The 21659-nt window shown below is 43.5% G+C and overlaps 1 protein-coding gene across 1 annotated transcript; it reads right to left on the reverse strand.

Moving 5' to 3' along the window:
* Positions 1 to 485: 485 nt before the first annotated feature.
* Positions 486 to 21396, reverse strand: GOLGA7 (golgin A7). The gene is made up of 6 exons (XM_058194154.1): positions 21285 to 21396; positions 16462 to 16594; positions 11240 to 11392; positions 7776 to 7877; positions 6057 to 6120; positions 486 to 1823 (listed from the first exon to the last, which is right to left on the reverse strand). Exons 2-5 carry the CDS (start codon positions 16570 to 16572, stop codon positions 6073 to 6075), a joined length of 414 nt encoding a protein of 137 aa, XP_058050137.1. The 5' UTR covers positions 16573 to 16594; positions 21285 to 21396; the 3' UTR covers positions 486 to 1823; positions 6057 to 6072.
* Positions 21397 to 21659: the final 263 nt, after the last annotated feature.

Consider the following 21659-nt stretch of genomic DNA (forward strand, 5'->3'; position numbering starts at 1 on the left):
TAGAGGACTCTTCTTGTGAAATATCTCTGGACTCGTTCAATTGTATTAATGTCTGATATATGCAGTGCAGGTTCCAGATACATGAATTGTATTCAAGAATTGGTCTGGCAAAAGTTTTGTATGCCCTAGTTTGCAATTCAATATTACCGGAGAAGAAACTACTGCTTCTGATCTACGAAGCAGAATGAGATTTGGGGTGGGTGGCTGGGGGGATAGGGGACAAATTATTTGTAGAAATTAATTTGGCATGAATTCTGTTGTCCTGCTAGTATGTCAGTCACTAAGGCTGTTGTTAAAATTCTAATGCTCAACCCTTTCATACAATTTCAAGATGTAATTTAAAAAGTTATTGCACGATGATGACAATACACCCCCTGCCATCTTCAGATGACTGTAATTGTAAACCCTGCTTCTCTTTACTGTCAGAATAAAGGACTTTTAATCCTACCACCCATTTCACTGTTCTGAAACAAAAGCAGCCTGTATTTTACACCAGTGCTAGCAAATGACCATTTATTTAAGAAAAAAGGTTACTAAGCCGTTATTTCCCAAAGTCAATCGTAATGGGTGCAAAAGGCAAAATACTGTTACAGATTAGAAAAAACAACTCACAAGTGTATATATATATCTATATATATATTTCAAATATTAAACTTTTAAACAGGATAAACAATGAAGTAAAGGAACTGAAGAATTATACACCTGAAAACCTTGATCCACTATTGGCGTCTCTTCTATTGCTCAAAGAAAAAACAAAAAAAAACACAAACAAACAAACTATGCCACCAGTATTAAAACTGGTCTTGTTTGGCAAATTCCTTAATACCTGGTCACGAGAGAATAGCAAACTTCCACACAGCAGAATTACTTTGCCGTTTTAAAGTCAAAGTGATACACAGAGTAACCCACATTTGACAGAAAAGAAGGAACAAAGAATCTTTGATATTTTTTGGGGGGGATACAGGGGTAAAATGTTCCAGGTATTTTTGTAAGCATCGCGCTGGAATGTCGAGCACAAGTAGAAGTACTGCAGAGATGACATCTGGGAAAGGAGAAATAGCTGACGCAGCGAACACCGTTTCTAAGTTGTCCTAACACCTGTTTGCCCTAAACTAAAACATCTATAAAACCCCAAAACCGTATTTATTACCTACATTTACATATTCAACATTTAAGGGTGGGAGGAGAGCCGAGAAGGGATGCTTTTGCTGACGATGACGTATTTTGGGGCTGCTGTGTTTTTTCTCATGTTTTAACACGCGGCCGATAGCTTCTTCTCATGAAATGTACACTGATCTGGAGAAAGAGGCTCCATATTCCCTAAATACGTCAGCAATAAAAATTAAAAAACAAAACAAAACAAAACAAAAAAACCCTTTGCGATTTCTTAGCGGAGTCAGTCAGGAAAGATGGGGGCTTGAGGTCTCTTCTCGACAAATCAGCAGGTTTTATTTTATCACAGAAGCGCCTTATTTTCGGAAACGCAACGCATGGTTGCTTTCTTCTCCAGAAGCTGATAGAAGCCCAGAGTCCACCGAGAGTGTTCCCGCTGCCTTGAGTTGGTCATTTCTGGTTGGTCTTATGTCTGTTGTCCGTGATGGCTCGACCGGGCCAAAGGAACTAGCCACCTGAGGGGACGCTGGAGCTTCCGGCAGAACAAAGCAAGACGGATGGCTGCCCAGCTGGGCTGGGATTCCCCCACGAAAGAACAGGAGTCTGAAAAGTTACTCCTTGTGTAAATGGCACTGCGGAGTTCAGGGAAGCGGAGGAAAGGGTGCTAGGACAGAAGAAAGAAAACGAGCGGAAAACAAGTTCGCTGGTCCCTGGGAGAGAAAACAAAGCTTCGTTAATATTTAAAGCACAGCATGGCAGCTCTCAGGATTTTACATCATCCTGTTGGGGCTGTTTGAAGGTAGTAGCAATACAAGGCTAAATGTAAAAGTTCCGCTTGCACATATGTGCTAGTCATTCCCGACTCTAGGGGGCGGTGCTCATCTCCGTTTCAAAGCCGAAGAGCCAGCGCTGCCCGAAGACGTCTCCGTGGTCATGTGGCTGGCATGACTCAATGCCAAAGGCGACCGGAACACTGTTACTTTCCCACCAAAGGTGGTCCCTATTTTTCTACTTGCATTTTTTACCTGCTTTTGAACTGCTAGGTTGGCAGAAGCTGGGACGAGTCACGGGACAATTCGGTGTAAAACTAGACATTGAAAGCTAGAAAAGGATTGCAAGTAATGCCAGCCCTGATCCCAGAAGTCATGTTTTTTTTTTCCTCAAGCATTTATTTTACGACGTGTATTGCCCCAGGCAAACTGTCTCTTCCAGGAGAAAATAAAAAGACAATACAGTTAGTCCTCAATTTACGACAGTTTGCTTAGTGGCCATTCAAAATTACAACAGCATTGAAAAAAGTGACTTACGACCATTTTTCACACTTACGACCATTGCAGCATCTCAACTCCCCCAGGTCACGTGATCAAAATTTGGACACTGAGAAAAACTGACTCATATTTATGACGATTGTCATGTGATCCCCTTTTGCAACCTTCTGACAAGCCAAGCCAGATTCACTTAACAACCGTGTTAACTAACTTAACTGCAGTGATTCACTTAACGACGGTGGCAAGAAAGGTCGTAAAATGGGGCAAAACACCCTTAACACATGTCTCACTTAGCAACATAAATTTTGGTCTCGATTGTGGTTGTACGTTGAGGACTACCTGCAATTAAGAAACCCAAGATTTAAAAGAAAAATATAAAATGTGAAGAAAGTCGTCTTCTCCAGGCGCTCATTTGGAGAGAGAGCAACCGGGAAAAGAAAATAGCAGAATATCATTTTCTCCCCTCCTCTAGTGCCCCACACTTGTCAGTGGTTCACAGAATTATAGGGTAGCAAATTTTAGGGATAACAACTACTGGCGTGAAACCAATAGCCCATTTTCACTCTGGCCTGAAACGCACTGACAAAACCAGCGCAATAGATGGAAAATAGGATGGTTTCCTATGGGAGGGGCAGAGGCTTGCACTAGTTCAGCCACCAAGAGTTGGGATGGTGAAACACATCAGCAGGACAACGGGCCCTCTTCAACCCACAGGAGCATGCCAATATTCATACATGCAACATACAATGTAGGTGCGAGTTGTGAAAACATCAGTAGCTGATAATGGAATAGAAGAACAAGAGTTTGAAGGGAACTTGGAGGTCTTCTAGTCCAGAGGTCTCCAACCTTGGTCCCTTTAAGACTTGTGGACTTCAACTCCCAGAGTTCCTCAGCCAGATTTGCTGGCTGAGGAACTCTGGGAGTTGAAGTCCACAAGTCTTAAAAGAGCCAAGTTTGCAGACCCCTGTTTTAGTCCAACCCCCTGCTTAGGCAGGAAACCCTACAACACTTAGGACAAAAGGTTATCCAATCTTTTTGCTACTTCTGAAGGCAAGTGGTTCCACTTGTTAATTCAGTGCTTCTCAATTATTTTCTGTCATGCCCCCCTAGGAAGAAGAAAACATTTTTCGCGCCCCCCCGCGCGACTTTCTTTCAGGCGTTTTTTTCCTTGAAAGGGAGGAGCATGCGCAGTCACATGTACTGGCAGTCCCACACTAAAGATGGCTCCGACAGGCTCGTGTCACAAGGGTTTTGGACAGGCAATCAGATGCTCCCGTTGTTCTCTGACTGGATACAGAGACATAAACACGGGGCTTAGCTTGTTTGCCGAGGTCAAACGCGCTCCCCTTTACGGAGCCTCGCGTCAGGAAATTCCTCCTTAGTTCTAAGTTGCTTCTCTCCTTGATTAGTTTCCACCCATTGCTTCTTGTTCTACCCTCAGGTGCTTTGGAGAATAGCTTGACTCCCTCTTCTTTGTGGCAGCCCCTGAGAGATTGGAAGACTGCCATCATGTCTCCCCTGGTCTTTCTTTTCATTAGACTAGACATACCTAGTTCCTGCTACGATTCTTCCTATGTTTTAGCCTCCAGTCCCCTAATCATCTTTGTTGCTCTTCTCTGCACTCTTTCAAGAGTCTCAACATTTCATAATCTACCAGCTAAGATTAATATATACCACCCCAATGTGCTTTATCCTGGATTTTAACCATGTAATCTTCCATGCAGTGATGCAATTAGGCTCTTTAAAAAAAAAGACTTTTTAAATTAAGAAAATTATTAATTGCTAATGAATTACTAAGACTTTTATGCCATTTCGTTCCAAAATGAGGTGGTTTCTTGTCTACCTAAAATCCTCCTTTCTGGTTACATTCTGTTCTATTCATGATAAATTATTTAAAACCAAAAAACCAGGTGGGCTTGGAAACTGGTTGCTTTTTCAAGTTTTGGCACCCCATTTGCCAGAAAATCATGAAACTTCTTACCGGTTATAATATAGTTTTCCAGCAGTTCTTTGCAATTCCTTTGGGAACAACAAAAGTTTGCCTTAATCCATATTTTCAAAACCTTGCAATGCCCGAGACAGTTTAAATGGGGATAAAGTACTACCATCCTGTCGTTTATTGAGAGCATTCCTGTTATTTTAATTTGCAAGTTTTCAATCCAAGCCCCTTAATCCCCGCTTCCTCAGCCAGTCTGCGTTTTGAAAGACTCCGACATGGCCAGGTCTATGATGTGCAGGTTGGCAAATTAAAGAAGCAGGTAAATGGTCTAGACATTATATAATTTATTAATCTAATTTATAGCCCACAGCTTCAAGATCAGGGGAGAAAAGGAATTCTGGCCCACACAACAAGTAAAAAAAAACCCCCAGCAATAATTCATTTAGCGGCCACTAAGGATATTAGAATTAATGGTTCTTCCAAGCCCCAAAAAGCAGATGTTTTTCCCATAAACGGGTTGCCAACTGAGGCAAGCCTCACGCAACTGTATACTAAAAACCCACACAAAAATGTACGTACATGGTTAGAAGCAAATAAACGCTCTTTCACTGCGGTGCTTTGAAATAAAAGACGCCCATTACCCAGGGGTTTCATGGAGGGCTGCCTAGGGGTTGTGTTTGACCTGGGGGGGGGACGTAGTGGGGGAGGGGGGGGGGCTGGCCATCTCAACTTGTGTCGGGGGCACCTGTGGTGGCCAAGTGCTAAGGTAGGACTTCCCACAGACTTTCCCTTCCTCCCATTATAAGCTCCTTCCTTTTCTTCTTTTGACTTCCCTCTCCATTCTTTCTTTTTCCTTCTTTTTCCTTAGTTGCTCTCTTCCCACCTTTTTCTTTGTCTTTCCCCTTCCCCTTTCTCCTTTCCTGTCCCTTCTTGCATGCTCTAATGCAAAAGGGGGAAACGTTTCTCCTTTTATTTTGTTTTTAGTTTGTTTTGCTAGCCCTCTGCCAGTGAAAATGGAGCTCCGTTTTCGCTGGTAGAGGCATCGCAGGCTGGTCCGTTGCTGTTTCTAGGGTTGCCCCATGGGCCAGATCCAGGGGTGGGCTGTTGGGGGTTCGGGAGAACCTCTAACTAAGATTTTGCGCAGTTCGGAGAACCCCCAAATCCTACTCTTGGCTGGCCCCGCCCACCCTGCCCCTCCCAGGAGTCTCCATGCATCCCGTTTTGGATGCAGGTAAGTGGAAGGTCGGGACGGCGAAAAACGGGCCGTTTCTGGCCTCCAGAGGGCCTCTGGAGCCTGGGGAGGCCCTTTTTGCCCTCCCAGAAGCTTGAAGAAAGCCTTCAGAGCCCAGGGATGGCAAAAAAGCCCCGCCCCATGGTGTAGGACGCTGACTAGGCCACACCCCCCATGGCCATGCCCATCCAGCAACCTGCAGAGAATCCCTTGCTAAAATTTTTGAAGCCCACCCCTGGCCAGATCTAAGCACCCCACGGGCCGGATCCAGCTCGTGGGCCTTGAGTTTGACACTGCTACTGTACCAGAACTTTGGGCTTTTGATTTGAAACTTCTAGATTTTATCAGTTATTAGGCACCTATAATATCTAATGTGGTTAGGACACCACGAGGGTGTTATTCCTTCAAGTGTTAATAGAGTAGTCAAATAAGTAGCATTTTGGATAGGGAGGTTTTTTGGGGAAGCACGGTTCAAGCTCAACAGTTACATATTCATCGTGTTTACCTCTGACATCAAAGGTTTATCTTCCACTGCTCACACCTCTGTCTTCGTAAATGGTAATTTCAACCTGTAGAGCACACCTGTTAAGGGAAATATTCCGCAGGGCAAGTCAGAGAGGTTAAAAAACAAAGGAGATAATAGAGGTTACTCTAGATTTTCAACTTGATGTCCTTCAGAAGTGTTGGACTTCTTTTTTTTGGGGGGGGTGTAAAGTTTTTTATTTTTAAAACACATTAAAACGAAAGACAAAACATACCACATTTATGTAGATATCACTGTTTATCAGCTATTCAAGACAGTCCTTTCCTATTATTTACACATATTTTAGTTCTGTCTTACTCTACTTTTATTTATCTACCGTTCCTATTTTCTAACCATTCATACCATTTGCTCCAGACCTTATAATATTCTGTGTCCTCTTTCTCTTTAATTTGTTTTGTAAGTTTGTCCATCTCTGCACATTCTAATATTTTTTTAATTAGTTCTTCCTCTGTTGGTGGATTTTCATTCTTCCAATTCTGGGCATAGGCTATACGTGCTGCTGTCAATATATGGAGTATTAAATATTGCGTATCGTTTGTATAATTTTCTGTTGGAATCCCTAATAAAAATTGTTCTGGCTCTCCCTTTATTGGTTTCTGTATTATTTCCTGTAACCACTTTTTAATTTTGGCCCAGAATTGTTTCGCCACTGGGCAGGTCCACCAGAGATGATAATATGTTCCGTAATTGTTCTTGCATTTCCAACCAGAAGTGTTGGACATCTAACTTCCAGAGTTGACATAGGGGCCAGGGGTCCTGGAAGCTGAAGGTTCAAGCTCTAGGGATGTTACCAGGGGTGAGGAGATTCTTATAGCACACATTCCCTTGGTAACCGATCGTAAGGCAACTGTCTGTACCCGGAACCCTGAAAATAATGAAGCCGCGTCTACCTTCTGTTCTTCACAAGCAGAAAAGCCTAGAAAATTCTATGCAGCATATCTCTTTGCAATCATTTCATCATGTGCAAATAGCGGTACTCCCAATATTTGAGGGGCTGCCACAAAGAAGAGGGGGCTTAAGCTATTTTCCAAGGCATCCGAAGGCCAGACAAGAAACAATGGCTGGAAACTAACCATGGAGAGAAGCAACCTGGAATTAAGGAGAAGCTTCCTAAACAGGACAATTAACCAGTGGAACTGCTTGCCACCAGAAATCGTGGGAGCTCCATCACAGGAGGTTTTTAAGAAGAGACTGGATAGTCACTTGTCTGGAATGGTGTAGGATCTCCTGCTTGAGCAGGAGGCTGGACTAGAAGACCTCCAAGGTCCCTCCTAGCTCTATTCTATTCATTTATTCTATTTCTGGTGACACAATTGCCGCAATAAGTAAAAAGACACACACACCCCTCGGTAGCAAACTTGAATATTCAGCGATAGGGAAGGGCATTTCTTCTAAAAGTCCATGGGCTAACCAGAATCTAATCACGGCCACCTTAAATGACAGACCTTGTTGTTTGGGACTTATGACATAAAGGTCTGTTTGCTACAGAATTAAGGAGCAGAACTGAGATAAATAAAAGTAACCTTCATGGCATAAATCCTGGAACAACAAAGTTTGCATCAATAGTTTCACCTTATTTTTAAATAACCATAGTGTGGGTTTTTGTGCTTCACGAAGGAATGGAGAAAGAAAGACAACCCGTGTGGTAGCAAAAGTTTAGGAACCCACAGAAAAAGATACAACTCTTAGTCCCCGCTCAATGGGGTCAGTCAAGAGGAGGCCTTGCGGAGCGTAGATCTTCTCGTTTTGCTCCTGAATGTACTTGGCAATTTTCTTTAGAACCTGGAATGAAAAGACAAGATGCTTGTTTCAATTCCAGTTGTTACAAACTCTTGGTAATACTTGTAAATGATGAAGGTCTCACAACAGGGAGATTCATGAACGTGAGTTCAAGCCAATCACTCTCACTTAGCCCAAGTGGACCTCACAGAATTATAATTGTTATGAAAGCCCTGTATTGTGATTGAACAAAACACATGCCAAATAAAAATACTGTTATACTCAACTCACAAGATTCAGTCATTCATAAGCAAAGGCTAATATCATTAGTTGCTATAGTAGCAGGGAATCATTATATCATTTAATATCATTCTCATGGAATAAAAAAAAACCCAACTGCTTTCTTATCATAGGACATTCCCATGTTTAACCAGCCTGCGGACTTGGCAGCGGAGTCGGACAGTGAGGAAGCTGGGGAGGACAATGGGCCAGTCCTGGAGTCAGGGAAAGGCGCAGACGAGGGCTCTGCATCAGAGGCAGAGATGGGGCCAGGGCCATCTGGGAGCGATGCGCGGACTCTGGAGCCTCCAGAGGTGGATAGCAGAGAGGCAGAGGAACAGGAGGAGCCTGTTCCTAGTGCACGCATGCAAAGAGCTGCCAAAAGGCAAGAGTAGCTGAAGTAAAAAGGACGACTCGGGATTAAGGCCAGGAGATGATTGGCCACTCCCATAAGGCTTCAAAGAGCAGCAATGAGCTATTGGGTTCTTTGTGGAAAAGCAACGTTGATTCCATTGCTTCTTGTCAGCGTCTCTTGAACTTTGTGAGGTTTTTGCGAAGAAAAGCCTTTGGCAGGTTGCAAAAGACAACAAAGGTTGGTGATAAGGTCGAAGGATTGTTTATGAAGAATTTGTTTTGGACTAAGCTGAGAATGAATTAATTCTCAGCTGTTCTAATAAAATAAGTTTGTTCAGGACTGAATTGTGTTTGGTAATCACTACTTGGGCCTTGGTCACAACACCCACATCCCAATAGTCTCCCATCCATATGTTAACCAAATCTGACTATATTCAGCTTCCTAACGCAGAGAATACTTGCAAGCTATTCACACAATTCTCTGCGACCTCTCCCTGCAATGATGGTATTGTGTTGTACACAATTGGGTACGCACGTAAAAATAATCTTCCCTTGAGACAACTCTCCCAACAGCTACTATGGCAAATGCACCCTTGCTGCTAACCCCAATGGAAAATCTGAAAGGTTGTTTTACAAGGAAATGGAGGCTGCCTGGATCACAACTGACATGTATCACTTAAAATATTTGTAAAAGGTTCTTTTCAACTAGACTAGAGATTAGCATTAGACAGAAATGTGGTGCTTGGAAAGTATTTTACCCCAAGTTCAGAACAGACAAGATTTTGGAAGCCAACTTGGCTGGAACTAAGTGTGTTCAGTGTCCATTTTCAAAAAGAGAATACCACAAAGGCACTCTCAGTAGAGACACCTCGGAGTAGCCAGAGACTGGCACAAAATCCCGAGGATATATAATCAGGAGCAGAAGCCATTAGCTTGAAACTGATTCTCCTTGGTAGAGCCAGAGAACTGTGTCATGCTGACTTCTGAGAAAATACGACCTTTAAAAAAAAATTCTGAAGGGCCAAAAACAAGGCTTTTTAAGGCCAGGAAAGTGGTGGATGGAAAGAATGCCATTCATTTTTTTTTTGTTCCCCAGGAAGGCCACCCTGAAATGTTATCAATGGCAGGAAAGCCAACTAGCTGGTAGGGGCGATAGAAGTGTGAAATGGAAGCACAGAGAGGAAACTTAATTTTCGGGGGCTGAATTTATGGCAATAAACCCTAAGTGAAATCAAAGAAGGGTACCAAGGCAGCCTTCATAGCACCATGAGGTTCTCAAAGGGAGCCTGCATAAGATGCAGGCATGAAATATAAGTCAAGGCTACTAGAGGACAAGGGAGAAGAGGAAAAGTAAACTTCTGGGAAAAGGTCAGATAACCAGACAGAAACTGGGGAAGAGACAGGTTCAAGTCCCACTCAACCACAGAATTCCTTGGTTAATTTTAAACCAGATTTGTTTCTCTCCTATTTTACAAGGCTGCTGGAAGCATAAAAGGGAGGTTCCCCAGGTATCCTGCTTCTTTAAAGGAAGGCAAAATTCACTTTTAAGAAACAAAGACTGTATGAAAAAGGAGTTGGAAGAGCCTTTGCTCAATTTATTGAAGTACAACTCAAAAGAGAGAAGCAACCTAGAACGAAGGAGGTATTTCCTGACAGTGAGAATGATTAAAATCAGTGGAATGGCTTGCCTTCAGAAATTGTGGATGCTCCATTCGGCTATATTTTGAATCACTCACAATTGCCTGAAAACACTGTATGAAGCCGTATATCATGGTTTATAAAATAAAATTGATTAGGTTCACACAATACACTAAGTCTGCTTAGCAAACTGCAGGAACCAGATTTCACTGTGATTATCTCCTGGCCGTGCCCCTGTTTACATATTCCATTTACCTACCACTTTTGTGTTTTTATAGCTTTTATAATTTCATTGCTTTATAAGGTTTTTAATGTTCTTCCAATATAAACTACAAGAAGTCTCTTTTTTAAAAAATGTTGCGGCATATAAACACAAGAATTAAGCTGTGGTGGCGCAGTGGCTAGAATGCATTATTGTAGGCTACTTCTGCTGACTGCCGGCTGCCTGCAATTTGACAGTTCGAATCTTACTAGGCTCAAGGTTGACTCAGCCTTCCATCCTTCCGAGGTGGGTAAAATGAGGACCCAGATTGTTGGGGGCAAGAGGTTGACTCTGTAAACCGCTTAGAAAAGGCTATAAGACTCATATACCAGTGTGAAGTGGTATATAAGTCTTAAGGGCTTTTGCTATTGCTATTAAACAAACCACTACTCTCTGCCTTGTCTGGAAGGGAAAAAAAACCACATAATGGAACATTTCCCCATCCAAAGAGAACGAAACAGACAGAAAGCACCTGTGCTACTCTAGCCTTCCTCTTGAAATAGTTTTTTTTCCCCATAGGCAGACACTTTGATTTATACCAAAATATTCTATCATGGGATACAGCTCTACCACAGGGGAGCAGATGCAGGTGAGTGAGTCCTAACACTTAGCAACTTGAGGCTAAAGACATTCAGCCTGGAACTACTGTCAGAGAGTCAGAATGGAAAATGGACATTCTTGAATATAGAATGGAAGCAGTAAATCACATCCTGCTCGGGCTTTAATAACCAAAGTTTAACGTGATGCCGTTCCAGTATTTTATTGCAAAGAGATTACATGCTGTTCCTTCCGTGGAATTTTTTTTTCCGGCCACCAAACCTCCAAGTGTGTATACATTACCCCCTTTTTTTTTCCTTTTAGGATTTTCTTAAAGGAAAGGAAACCAGCTGACCTTCTCATAATGTGTCTCCATGCACAGAAATATAGTGTAGGCCGTCAAGCAAGCCAAGCACCCTTCCAGGTAGGACTGGCTCCCAAGTTTCTCTGCTTCAGCGTAAAGGTTATTCAGGGTCCGCACAGTTTCTTCAAACTGCTGCCTGTCAATCTGAACAAAGGATCTTTTTGAGAAACAGACATCCAGGCAGGTACAGAATCGACTTTCTTGAATGGAAAACAAGCTTCAGCATATTTAGATGAAAGCCATATGGGATTTCAGATGGCTCAGATCCCCAGGAAACAGAACCTGACTTCTTGGAAGGAGAGTTATAGGTCAGGAGCCTTGTATGGAGAACTCCGGCTAAGGAAACAATTACAGGTTTTAAAATAAGTCACCGAAAAAATGCAATTTCCTTCAGAAAAGCATTTCGAGATATTTTTCAAAGCTGCTCCTGGCACAACTCAATTCACAAAAGAAAGCAATCAGGCTATTACAATGGAAACAGTCTGTTTTTCCTTGGTGGAACTGCTGATCAAAAGATCGCAAGGAGAAATCGTGTTTGCTTTTGCTTTCAACACTGATCTCCACCCAGCATAAGTAGCCAGTAAATTAAGAGTATTTGAGAACAAAAATACCAGACAAATTCTCAATAGCAGAGAGAAGTTTGACCCACATAGCAAGAACAGTAATTCCAGAACATACAAATGACTTGTTCATTATTCTCAAACCATTAAGGATGACACTGCCATAACTTAGATTTAATATTTTTTTTTCTTTTTCTTTCACTTGGAAGCCGAAAGGTGTTTTGAGGAAGAAATCTCAGGCTACAATCCTAGATCCACTGCGCTATTTATTTTATTTCTTTATTAATTTTTTTATTCTGCCTTTATTACTTACTAGGAGAAACTCTACGCAGTAAAGTTTACTTCTTAGCAAATACATAGACAATCTGGCTGTCAGATTGCTAGTTACTTATAACATCACAAATTTTGACTTTCCTCCAGGAATAAGCTGGAAATGCTGCCCTCGAAGTGCAAGTACTCAAATCCTGAGGATTTGATCTTAGCAGCTCCGTATTCTTACATGCTACATTTGATTAGGTTTCTTTTGTGGCTTTGTGAACAGCGTCAATGCAACCTATTTTGTTTATTATTCAATGCGTTGACCTGAACGCAGAAAACAGCCATCTATTCCACCATCCTGTTTCCATGGTTCTTGTGGTTATTATCCTCCACTTGAAGAATTCGTTGGAAGAGATCTATTGTTAAAAAGATCAATTGGTCTTAGGCACTTGAAGTAACACTCCAGCAAACATATTTGATCGACTGGGCTTATATTCTACCAAATCCTTGCAAACTAATGGCACTTTACAATCAAAGTAAGACATCTGTAGCAGCAATATGTAGAAAATTTCCACTGTCTCCAGTAAACGTTAAACTAAGTGCTCTTTTTCCGGCATTGCCAAAAACATCTTTGGTATAAAACCATCATGCAAAAAACAGCCCTGGCTTTGAAATCCAGGGGTTTTGTTTATAATTCTATTGTTTTTTACACTATTGTTGTTTTCTATCATACTTTGACACAATTTGTATGCTGCCTAAAGCCTTTAGAGCAGGGGTGTCCCAACTTGGCAACTTTAAGACTTCTGGACTTCAACTCCCAGAATTCCTCAGCCAGCAAAGCTAGGAGTTCTAGGAGTTGAAGCCCACAACTCCTTTAGAGTAAAGTTGCTTATGAATGTTATAAATGACTGGAGGACTTTGGGCCAGTCCTTTTCTCTCGACCCAGGGAAGATTGCAACAGCAAAGCACTTCTGAAAAACTTGAGAAGAAAACTGCAGGGACTTGTCCAGGCAAGTCACTAGAGGTCAACACTGACTCGAAGGCGCGTGAGCGCACACACATCTTAACACCTATGCGTTCCGAGCGTCATAGAAAAAAATATTCCTGTCCACAGCATTTGTCTAAAACAGGGGCATCCAACCCTGGCAACTTTAAAGATTTGTGGGCTTCAACTACCAGAAGTCCCCTGTCAGCCATGCTGGGCAGTCTCACCCTGACCTGCTCTTCTTCCTACTTGCCATCCCACTCCCTGAGAGTTCACTAGACCAGCTTTGCTGGCTGAGGAATTCTGGGAGTTGAAGTCCACAAGCCTTAAAGTTGCCAAGGTTGGAGACCTCTGTGCTAAACTCCCAACGGAAAGGGGCTCTCAGAAGTTTATTTTGCCCTGCTTTAATCCCAATGCTCTTGAGAGGGAACCATATACAGTAATGCCCTTACTAATCGTTATTCTCCAAAGCACCGGAGGGCAGGACAAGAAACAACGGCTGGAAACTAATCAAAGAAAGAAGCAACTGGAAAGGAGAAACTTTCCTAATGGTGAGAACAATTAACCAGCGGAACAGCTTGCCACCAGGAGTTGTAGGAGGTTTTTAAGGAGACACTGAGCGGTCACTTGTCTGAGCTGGTATAGTGCAGTGATGGCGAAACTATGGCATGCGTGCCGGAAGTGGCACACACAGCCATCTCTCCGGGCACGCCAACTGTCGCCCATTGCACTTTCGGGTTCTGGAACTCCTGCGTGTATGTATCAGGAAACTGCTCTTCAGATTTCCGGCGCTCCGCCCCGCACGCTCCCGTTTTCGGCACTCGGTGTCGAAAAGATTTGCCAACACTGGTATAGGATCTCCTGCTTGAGCAGGGGGCTGGAGTAGAAGACATCCAAGGTCTATTCCTATCCCTATTCCATCCAATTCCTATAACCAAATGTTTCATTGCCAAATACCCATCCATACGGAGCTGATGTAACTTGGTCCTTGTCGGCTTTTATTCTTTTGCTGAGTGGCAGATTCGAACCTGAATAATGTAACCCCCAAGAACTGAAGCCCAATTGAGAGATGCTGGGACAGGAAGCCCAGGTGTTGCTTTAGTCACCACCCTAATAAAGGGATTCCCACAGGCAAGCTTGGCTCTTGCGTGGCTCTTTAATTGCTTGCACAGTCAGCCCGACAAACCTGTTTTGAAGACTTCTTAACAGGAAGTAGGCACCATCAAAGGGTTACAGCTCTGAGATTTCATATCCAAAGCTTATGTCTGTCCTATAAACTTAAATCCAATCCAAAATTACCGTCCTGCACAAATCAAAGGTATGAGAAACCAAAGAATTCAATCGGTAGGATCGAAATATTTGCCCATCAGAGAAGAGAAATAAAAGAAGGCTCTGAGGTAAAGGTTCCCTTCGCACATATGTGCTAGTCGTTCCTGACTCTAGGGGGCGGTGCTCATCTCTGTTTCAAAGCCAAAGAGCCAGCGCTGTCCGAAGACGTCTCCGTGGTCATGTGGCCGGCATGACTCAACGCCAAGGCTCTGAAATGCTTGTTAAATGTTTGGGTGGTTTCTAGAACAGCTCTTTCAGAATCTGTACGGTAATAGGTTTTCAGTTAAAAAAAACCACCCTGAGCTCTCATTTGTTGTTCTAGGACTAGATCTCCCATACTCTATCTCTGCTTTGAAAAAGATGGTTTTTCCTGCATCTCTGTCATTATTGATTTCAGCTTAATTATAAAAATAATTCACAATCCTGAGTGTTAAATTTAAAAAACCCAAAAACAGAATTGTTAAAACAGCTAAAGACAACTGATGCAGTGTAAAATCCAGAAGAAAAACAACTCTACAGTGAAAATTGCATCGGAGGAAAGCCACATTAGTCTACAATCGCCCCAAACCGGGAGATCGGTGGGACCTTTTCCAACCAGCAAATTATATTAAAAGACATAAATTGCAGCCTTTTGATCAACTTGCTAGTCAGAAAAGTTGCTACCAGATTCCTTTTGAGTCTATGCAGTGCATCGTTAACTACATGAAATGGCAATTTTAACTTAAGGGAGAACCTATCCTTTCCTCTCAAAAAAGTACTTTCATTGCTTTCAAAAAGCCGGAAAATGTTTTCACACAGAGTAATTTTAGTTGAATAGAACAGGTAATAATTACCGCTCTGTTATTAGCCTTTGTTTATGAAAGGGACAGCAACACAGAAATCGCTGCTAACCCTTCCTCTATTCTCTGTTCCACCCAGCCCAAGACATCAATCAATGATGGGAGTTGGTGTTCTTTTAGCTTGGTTGTTTCCTTGCAAACGTTTCATTATCCAAACTAGGTAACATCATCGGTGGTAGTAGGGAGTGGGGTTTGCTCTCAATTTATATTCTAGTGGCTTGGCTTCCCATTGTTGTTGGGGTGATCTTAAGAGATTTAAGAGTAGGTTTTACACATCTCTAAAATCCATTTATACTTAGTGTCAGTATAGTATAGTAATCAGCATAGTAATTCATCCAGGGGTGAAATGCTCCCGATTCGGACCGGATCGCATGATCCAGTAGCGATTGTGGCCGTTGGTTCGGCGATCTGGTAGCGATGGTGGAGCAAAGCTCTGCTGACCTGCCTGGGTGTCATTACTTCCTGATTTTAACCAGAAAGTAATATGTTTTTTACCTTCTGCGCATGCTCGAGCAGCGTGCGCACCTCCGAACCAGTAAGGAAGGTAAGTAGATTTCACCCCTGAATTCATCAGTTAGTTTTATGTAAGTTGGCTCTTCATTTTTCATAAGTGTTGAAGCAAATGCCATATAATATAATGCAGTTCAATTCACTGAAGTCTTCGTAGCTCTTTAAATAAAACAGCCTTAGACTGGGCACGAGCAACTCAGAACTCTCCCATCGATGGTCGTTCTAAGACAGCTAGGAACTGGAGTTCATCACAATGCGTAAGGTCAGACTTTCCCCCCGTCAGAAAACAGGTTTTCAACAAAGTAGGAGTTGATTTAACAAGTGACAAATCCCAGTCACTGAAGTCAAAGCCTAAAGGGCAGCAAGGAGGTGTCCACAAACACGGGAGGAGTGTGGCACAAAGCAGCTGGAGCACCTGCTGCGTGAACTCCTGCAAAGGGGCTGATCAAAAAGACACAACTGACAGAATGCCTCCCCATCCCCACTCACTGCCCATCCCTTGCAGTAGAATACTCCCTGCTCCCAAGTCATTCTTTGCTTCGTACCATGCTAGCTCGTCACTTTTTAATTAAATTACCTACCGTAGATAAGATTTGGCTAAGGTGCAGAACCAAGCAAGCCGCTAAGAAAGGTGGGCAATTTGGGGCCCCCAAGCACAGTACGTTAACATGGATCCAGCCAACTTTGGCTTGTTAAGCACACTATAGTTTAAAAGCTTAAGTGATCACTCACCCGATTTTCCAACTCTGGGGGGAATTTGGTCTGGAACTGGCACTTAGTGCCACTGCTGTAGTCCCTTTGGATGAAGACTTTGCTGGCAACAGGCGGCTGCTGTGGCCTCATCTCGCAGCTCAAACTGGCCAGTCTGGATGTGAAAGAAGAGATAAGCGATCAAAGTGCGTCTTTGATCTAGTTATATATCCTGTGTGGCTGACTGCATTGGAACGTGTGCCCGGCTGATCAGCTCCCTGGTTCTACACACTGGGCAATTATTATAATCAATTAAATGGTCCTATACGTTTGACATGCATACTGAAGGCCTTATTCCCTCTACTTAAAAAGGATGAGTGCTTAATATGCTTAAGAACATTGCTCCAGTTGTTATGAGGTGCAAGGGATCTTCAACATCCTGCTATTTGTGCTGTAATCTTGAAGGTGCTCCATGATGGCTTTTCAATGCATGAAACATACTCGTGCTTCAGTTCTCCCTGCAACTCAGGAACCCCATTTAAAAAAAACCAAAAACATCACCCGCCAATGAGGAGAGACTGAAAAGACTTGGGGGAATATTTAGCCTTGAGAAGACAAGGAGACAAGGTTGAGTGGATAATATAAGACAGCAATGTCCAAATGTATGAAAAGAAGGGTCTTGTTTCCATCATCCCAGAAGGCACAGCGTGGGCCAGTAATCTGAAGTCAGAGGAAGGCAAGACTCCAACTGAGTGTTAGGCCAACCTTTCTAATGATAAGTAGAATTCAGCAGTGAAAGTAATGGCCCAGGGACTGTACCTATTTTAAACAGGTTCAGTGGCTTCCATCTCTAAGAGCATCTATGCCAGTAAGAGGAACATGCTGGCATTCTAGTCAGTTTTGTCTGTCTCAAAGGTCCAGAGCTTGTTCCACCTCTGCCTCACTTCTCAGCACTAGGAAGTGTCATTTAAAATATTGCAACTGAATCTTTTAGCTTAAAAATTCCCACAAGTGTACTGGTGGAAAGAGGACTGGTGTAATCAGAAGAAAACTGATCCCTCTTGACAGAGGTTAAACACCCCAGTTCAAATTGCCTCCCCACCCCCAAATTTATTTTTTAATTTATTTACATGCATCCTGCCTTTATTATTTTTACAAATAACTTCAGGCGGTGACCATATCCAATGTATCTTCCTTCTCCTTTTTCCCCACAACCACCAACCCTGTGAGATGGGTTGGGTTGGGCTGTGAGTGACTGACTGGCCCAAAGTCAGCCAGCTGGCTTTTCACAGCTATGGCGGGACTTGAACTCAAGTCTCCAACTTTCAACCACTAGACCAAACTGGCTCTCATCAAAGGATAGAAAGGGTGTTGAAAGGTACGCAAACAGCTGAGACAGAGCACAAGAAAGGCATATATCAAGTGTTTCCTCCATTTTGCAGACAGGTGGCCTTAGACCAGCCGATCACAGCTTAATCATCCACGGTGGCGCAGTGGTTAGAATGCAGTATTGCAGGAAAACTCTTCCCATAGTCAGGAGTTCAATCCTGACCAGGTCAAGTTTGACTCATCCTTCCATCTTTCTGAAGTCAGCAAAATGAGGACCCAGATGGTTGGGGGTGGGAGGTGAAATATGCTGCTGCAGTAAACCACGGAGGGGGCTGTAAAAGCACTGTGAAGCAGCATATAAGTCTAAGTGCTATTGCTATAGCTATTTGTCTCCCATCCAAATAGAAACCGGGGTATCTTTCTCCCTGATGTGGATGGATACAAAACAGCCATTTTTTGATAGCATCAGAAGAGGCTCTTATTTAAAATCATTTTCACAACTGGAGAGACAAGAGCGGAGAGCAGCGTCTTTCCTGTGGTGGCTCCCCATTTTGACGGCAGCGCTCCCCCCCCCCCACAAGCTACTGATATCCCCTTTCCATCTCTGGATTCCAAATCAAATCAGATCAGGACAACTGCACCCACGAAGCATTGCAAAATGTGCCTTTGCTTTAGATTTCCTCCTCTTTCCTTTAGGAGATCAACTTTCCTCCAACTCCCTCTCCAGTTGAAAGCAGCCAGCAGTAAAAGAGAGAATCTATAAAGGTATAAAGTCCAGATTTTTTTTACCAATTTATCCCTCTTTTTTTACTCTTTTTTTCCCAGGGTTGCCAGAGGATGCTTTTCAAAATACCATTTTCCTAAGCTGCAAAAGCCAGCACGGAAAACGGCTTTCCTATGTGCTGCAGCATTGCAGGGTATCATTTTTTCCCCGTATGCCCTGTATGTGTATATAAGGTATATATATCATATCAATCTGAAATAAATGAAGGGGTGAAAAGGAGCTAAAGAGTTTGAGTTCACACGCACACACACATGTGTGTGTGTGTGTATGTGTGTGTGTGTATGTATATATATATGTGTGTATGTGTGTATATGTGTGTGTGTATGTATATATATATACCGTATATACTCGAATATAAGCCGATCCGAGTATAAGCCGAGGTCCCCAATTTTACCCCAAAAAACTGGGGTAAACTGGGGACTCGAGTATAAGCCGAGGGAGGGAAATGAGGCAGCTACCGGTCAGGGAAAGCCTCCCTCCCTCAGCCGAGAAGGCTGGCGGCTCCCCCGCCCCGCCCTCTCACTGCACCGGCAAGGCTTCCCCGCGCTAATGCAAAAGCCCGCCAAGTTTGCACCATCCGGTATAATGTGAAAAAAAGAAGAAAAAAAAAAACTCGAGTATAAGCCGTATATACTCGAGTATAAGCCGAGGGGACGTTTTTCAGCACAAAAAACGTGCTGAAAAACTCGGCTTATACTCGAGTATATACGGTATGTGTGTATGTGTGTGCATGTGTGTATATGTGTGTGTGTATATGTGTGTATATGTATGTGTATATGTGTGTATGTATATATATGTGTATGTATATGTGTGTATGTATATATATGTGTATGTATATGTGTGTATGTATATATGTGTGTATGTGTGTATATGTGTGTGTGTGTGTGTGTGTGTACAAACTCTTTAGCTCCTTTTCACCCCTTCATTTCAGATTGACCCCCATCCCTAAAAGAAACCCCATTTACGATAGGAAAACCTATCCACACGAATAATAAAAAATACCTCGAATAATAAAAATAAGGATAGCACCGATCCATCCTCCCAGAGACTCCCAGGTGTCTGTCTATCTGTCTGTCTCTGTGTGTGTGTGAATACCAAGATCACTTTGGAGAAGCTGATGCTCTGAGGGCCAATCTCTCTCCTCCCCCCCCCCAGCTGCCCCAACTTCCTCCTCCCCTCCCCAAAAAAGCAAAGCCTCGGGACTCTTCCTAAGCAGCAGCCCCATTTATAGGGCAGCTCAGAGACTGAAATCCATTCGGCCAAGTGCATCCAAGGGGGGGAGGAGGGGGAAAAGAAAAAAAAAAGGGGGGGGAGAAAGAAAGGTGGTGGGATGAAAAAAAAAGTGGGGGGGGAGAAAAAAAAGGGGGAAGAAAAAGTAAGATAGGAAAACTGAGTAATAGGGTAGAATGTAGATGAAATAAAGGAAGAGAGATCATAAAAGCAAAATAAGATAGGATTAAAATATGTATATATAGTAAGAAAGGACCGTGCTGAATAGCTGATAAGATATATATATATAGTTGTTTTCTGAGGTTTTCGCGGGTGTTTGTATGTAGGTCTTTGGTTATTTGGGTTTTCTCCCGCGTAAAATTGGAAGTGTCTTGGCGACGTCGCCAAGACACTTCCAATTTTACGCGGGAGAAAACCCAAATAACCAAAGACCTACATATATACATATACATATACACATATATATATATATGCAGGTTTTAGTATGTTCAGGACTTTTCCCGTGTAAGATTGGAAGTATTTAGGCAACGTTTCGATGAGATCTCACTCATCGAACCTGCATACATATACCCGTGAAAACCTACGAAAACACACATTTATATATGTCGTATGTTTGTCTTGTGTTTTAATGTGTAGAAATAAAAACTTAAAAGAAAGAAAAAGGGGAAGGAAAAAGGGGAGAAAAAGGGGAGGAAAAAGGGGAGAAAGGGGAGAAAAAGGGGAGGAAAAGGGGCAGAGAAAAAGGGGAAGCAAAAGGGGAGAAAAAGGGGAGAAAAGGGGAAGCAAAAGGGGAGAAAAAGGGAAGCAAAAGGGGAGAAAAAGGGGAGAAAGGGGAGAAAAAGGGGAAGGAAAAAGGGGAGGAAAAAGGGGAGAAAGGGGAAAGGGAGGAAAAGGGGCAGAGAAAAAGGGGAAGGAAAAAGGGGAGAAAAAGGAGGAAGGAAAAAGGGGAGAAAGGGGAGAAAAAGGAGGAAAAGGGGAAGGAAAAAGGGGAGAAAAAGGGGAAGGAAAAAGGGGAGGAGAAATCAGACCTTTTCGCCTAAGAAAGGCGGCCCAAAGACCCAGCCCATAAAGAGACCCTCCTCCTCTCCCTCCCCAGAAGCCCCTCCCACTCCCACCACAGGCCCAGCCTCTCTTTCTCTCACACGTTTAATGCCCCTCCACACACACACACTTTAAACTGCCACGGGGTTCCCCTCCCTTTCCAGCCCCCAACCCTCCTCCCCGGAGGAAGAACTGCCCTAAAGCCCCCACCCACCCACCCACCTCTCCCTCAGGAGAGACGGGACCACCGCCCGTTGAAGGGGAATCCTGGGTGGTCCCCTTTTCCCTCACGGCCATGAGGCGGGTTTCAAAAAACAACAACAACCCTACGAGGTAGGCCAGGCCGGGCCTGTCAAAGAGTCAAAGAGACCCCCCCACACACACATACATTCCCCCCTCCCCCTCCCGCCAACCGCCCCCTCAGGCCCGGCCCCGCCCTCGTCCCAACGGCCGTTTTCCCCTCCCTCAACCTCCCCCTTACGGGCAAAGCCCCGCCGCCGCTTCTCCTTCCTCCGCTTCCAGCGTCGCTCCGCCGGCGACGACGCAAGCTCCTCCGCTTTACGGCTTGTCGCAAAGCCCTCCCTCCCTTCCCCCCCACTTCGCCTGAAGGAGTTTTGACGGCGGCGAACTCTACGGCCGCTGGGCGTGGCCGCGCCGCAGAATTAGAATATGCATATACATAGAGAGAGAGAGAGAGAGAGAAATAAGAGAGCGCTCCTTGCTCTCCGGAGGGGTCACTTCCGAGTTCCTTTCGAAGAAAAAGCCCGGCCTTGGATAATCTTGATTGCTTTTAGTTTAGTTATCTTTACAAGACAGAAATTGGGGGGGGGGGGAACCGCATATTTTTTGTTGCAAG

This window comes from Ahaetulla prasina, chromosome 9 (genome assembly GCF_028640845.1).
Source record: "Ahaetulla prasina isolate Xishuangbanna chromosome 9, ASM2864084v1, whole genome shotgun sequence".
In the NCBI taxonomy this organism is placed as follows: Eukaryota; Metazoa; Chordata; class Lepidosauria; order Squamata; family Colubridae; genus Ahaetulla; species Ahaetulla prasina.

Coding starts and splice junctions, on each gene's coding strand:
- GOLGA7 (XM_058194154.1), bottom strand. CDS start 16,572: ATGAGGCCACAGCAGCCGCCTGTTGCCAGCAAAGTCTTCATCCAAAGG. Junction 7,878..11,239: donor TGGAGACACATTATGAGAAG/GTCAGCTGGTTT, acceptor TTTTCATTCCAG/GTTCTAAAGAAAATTGCCAA. Junction 6,121..7,775: donor TTGAGCGGGGACTAAGAGTT/GTATCTTTTTCT, acceptor TGTGCTCTACAG/GTTGAAATTACCATTTACGA.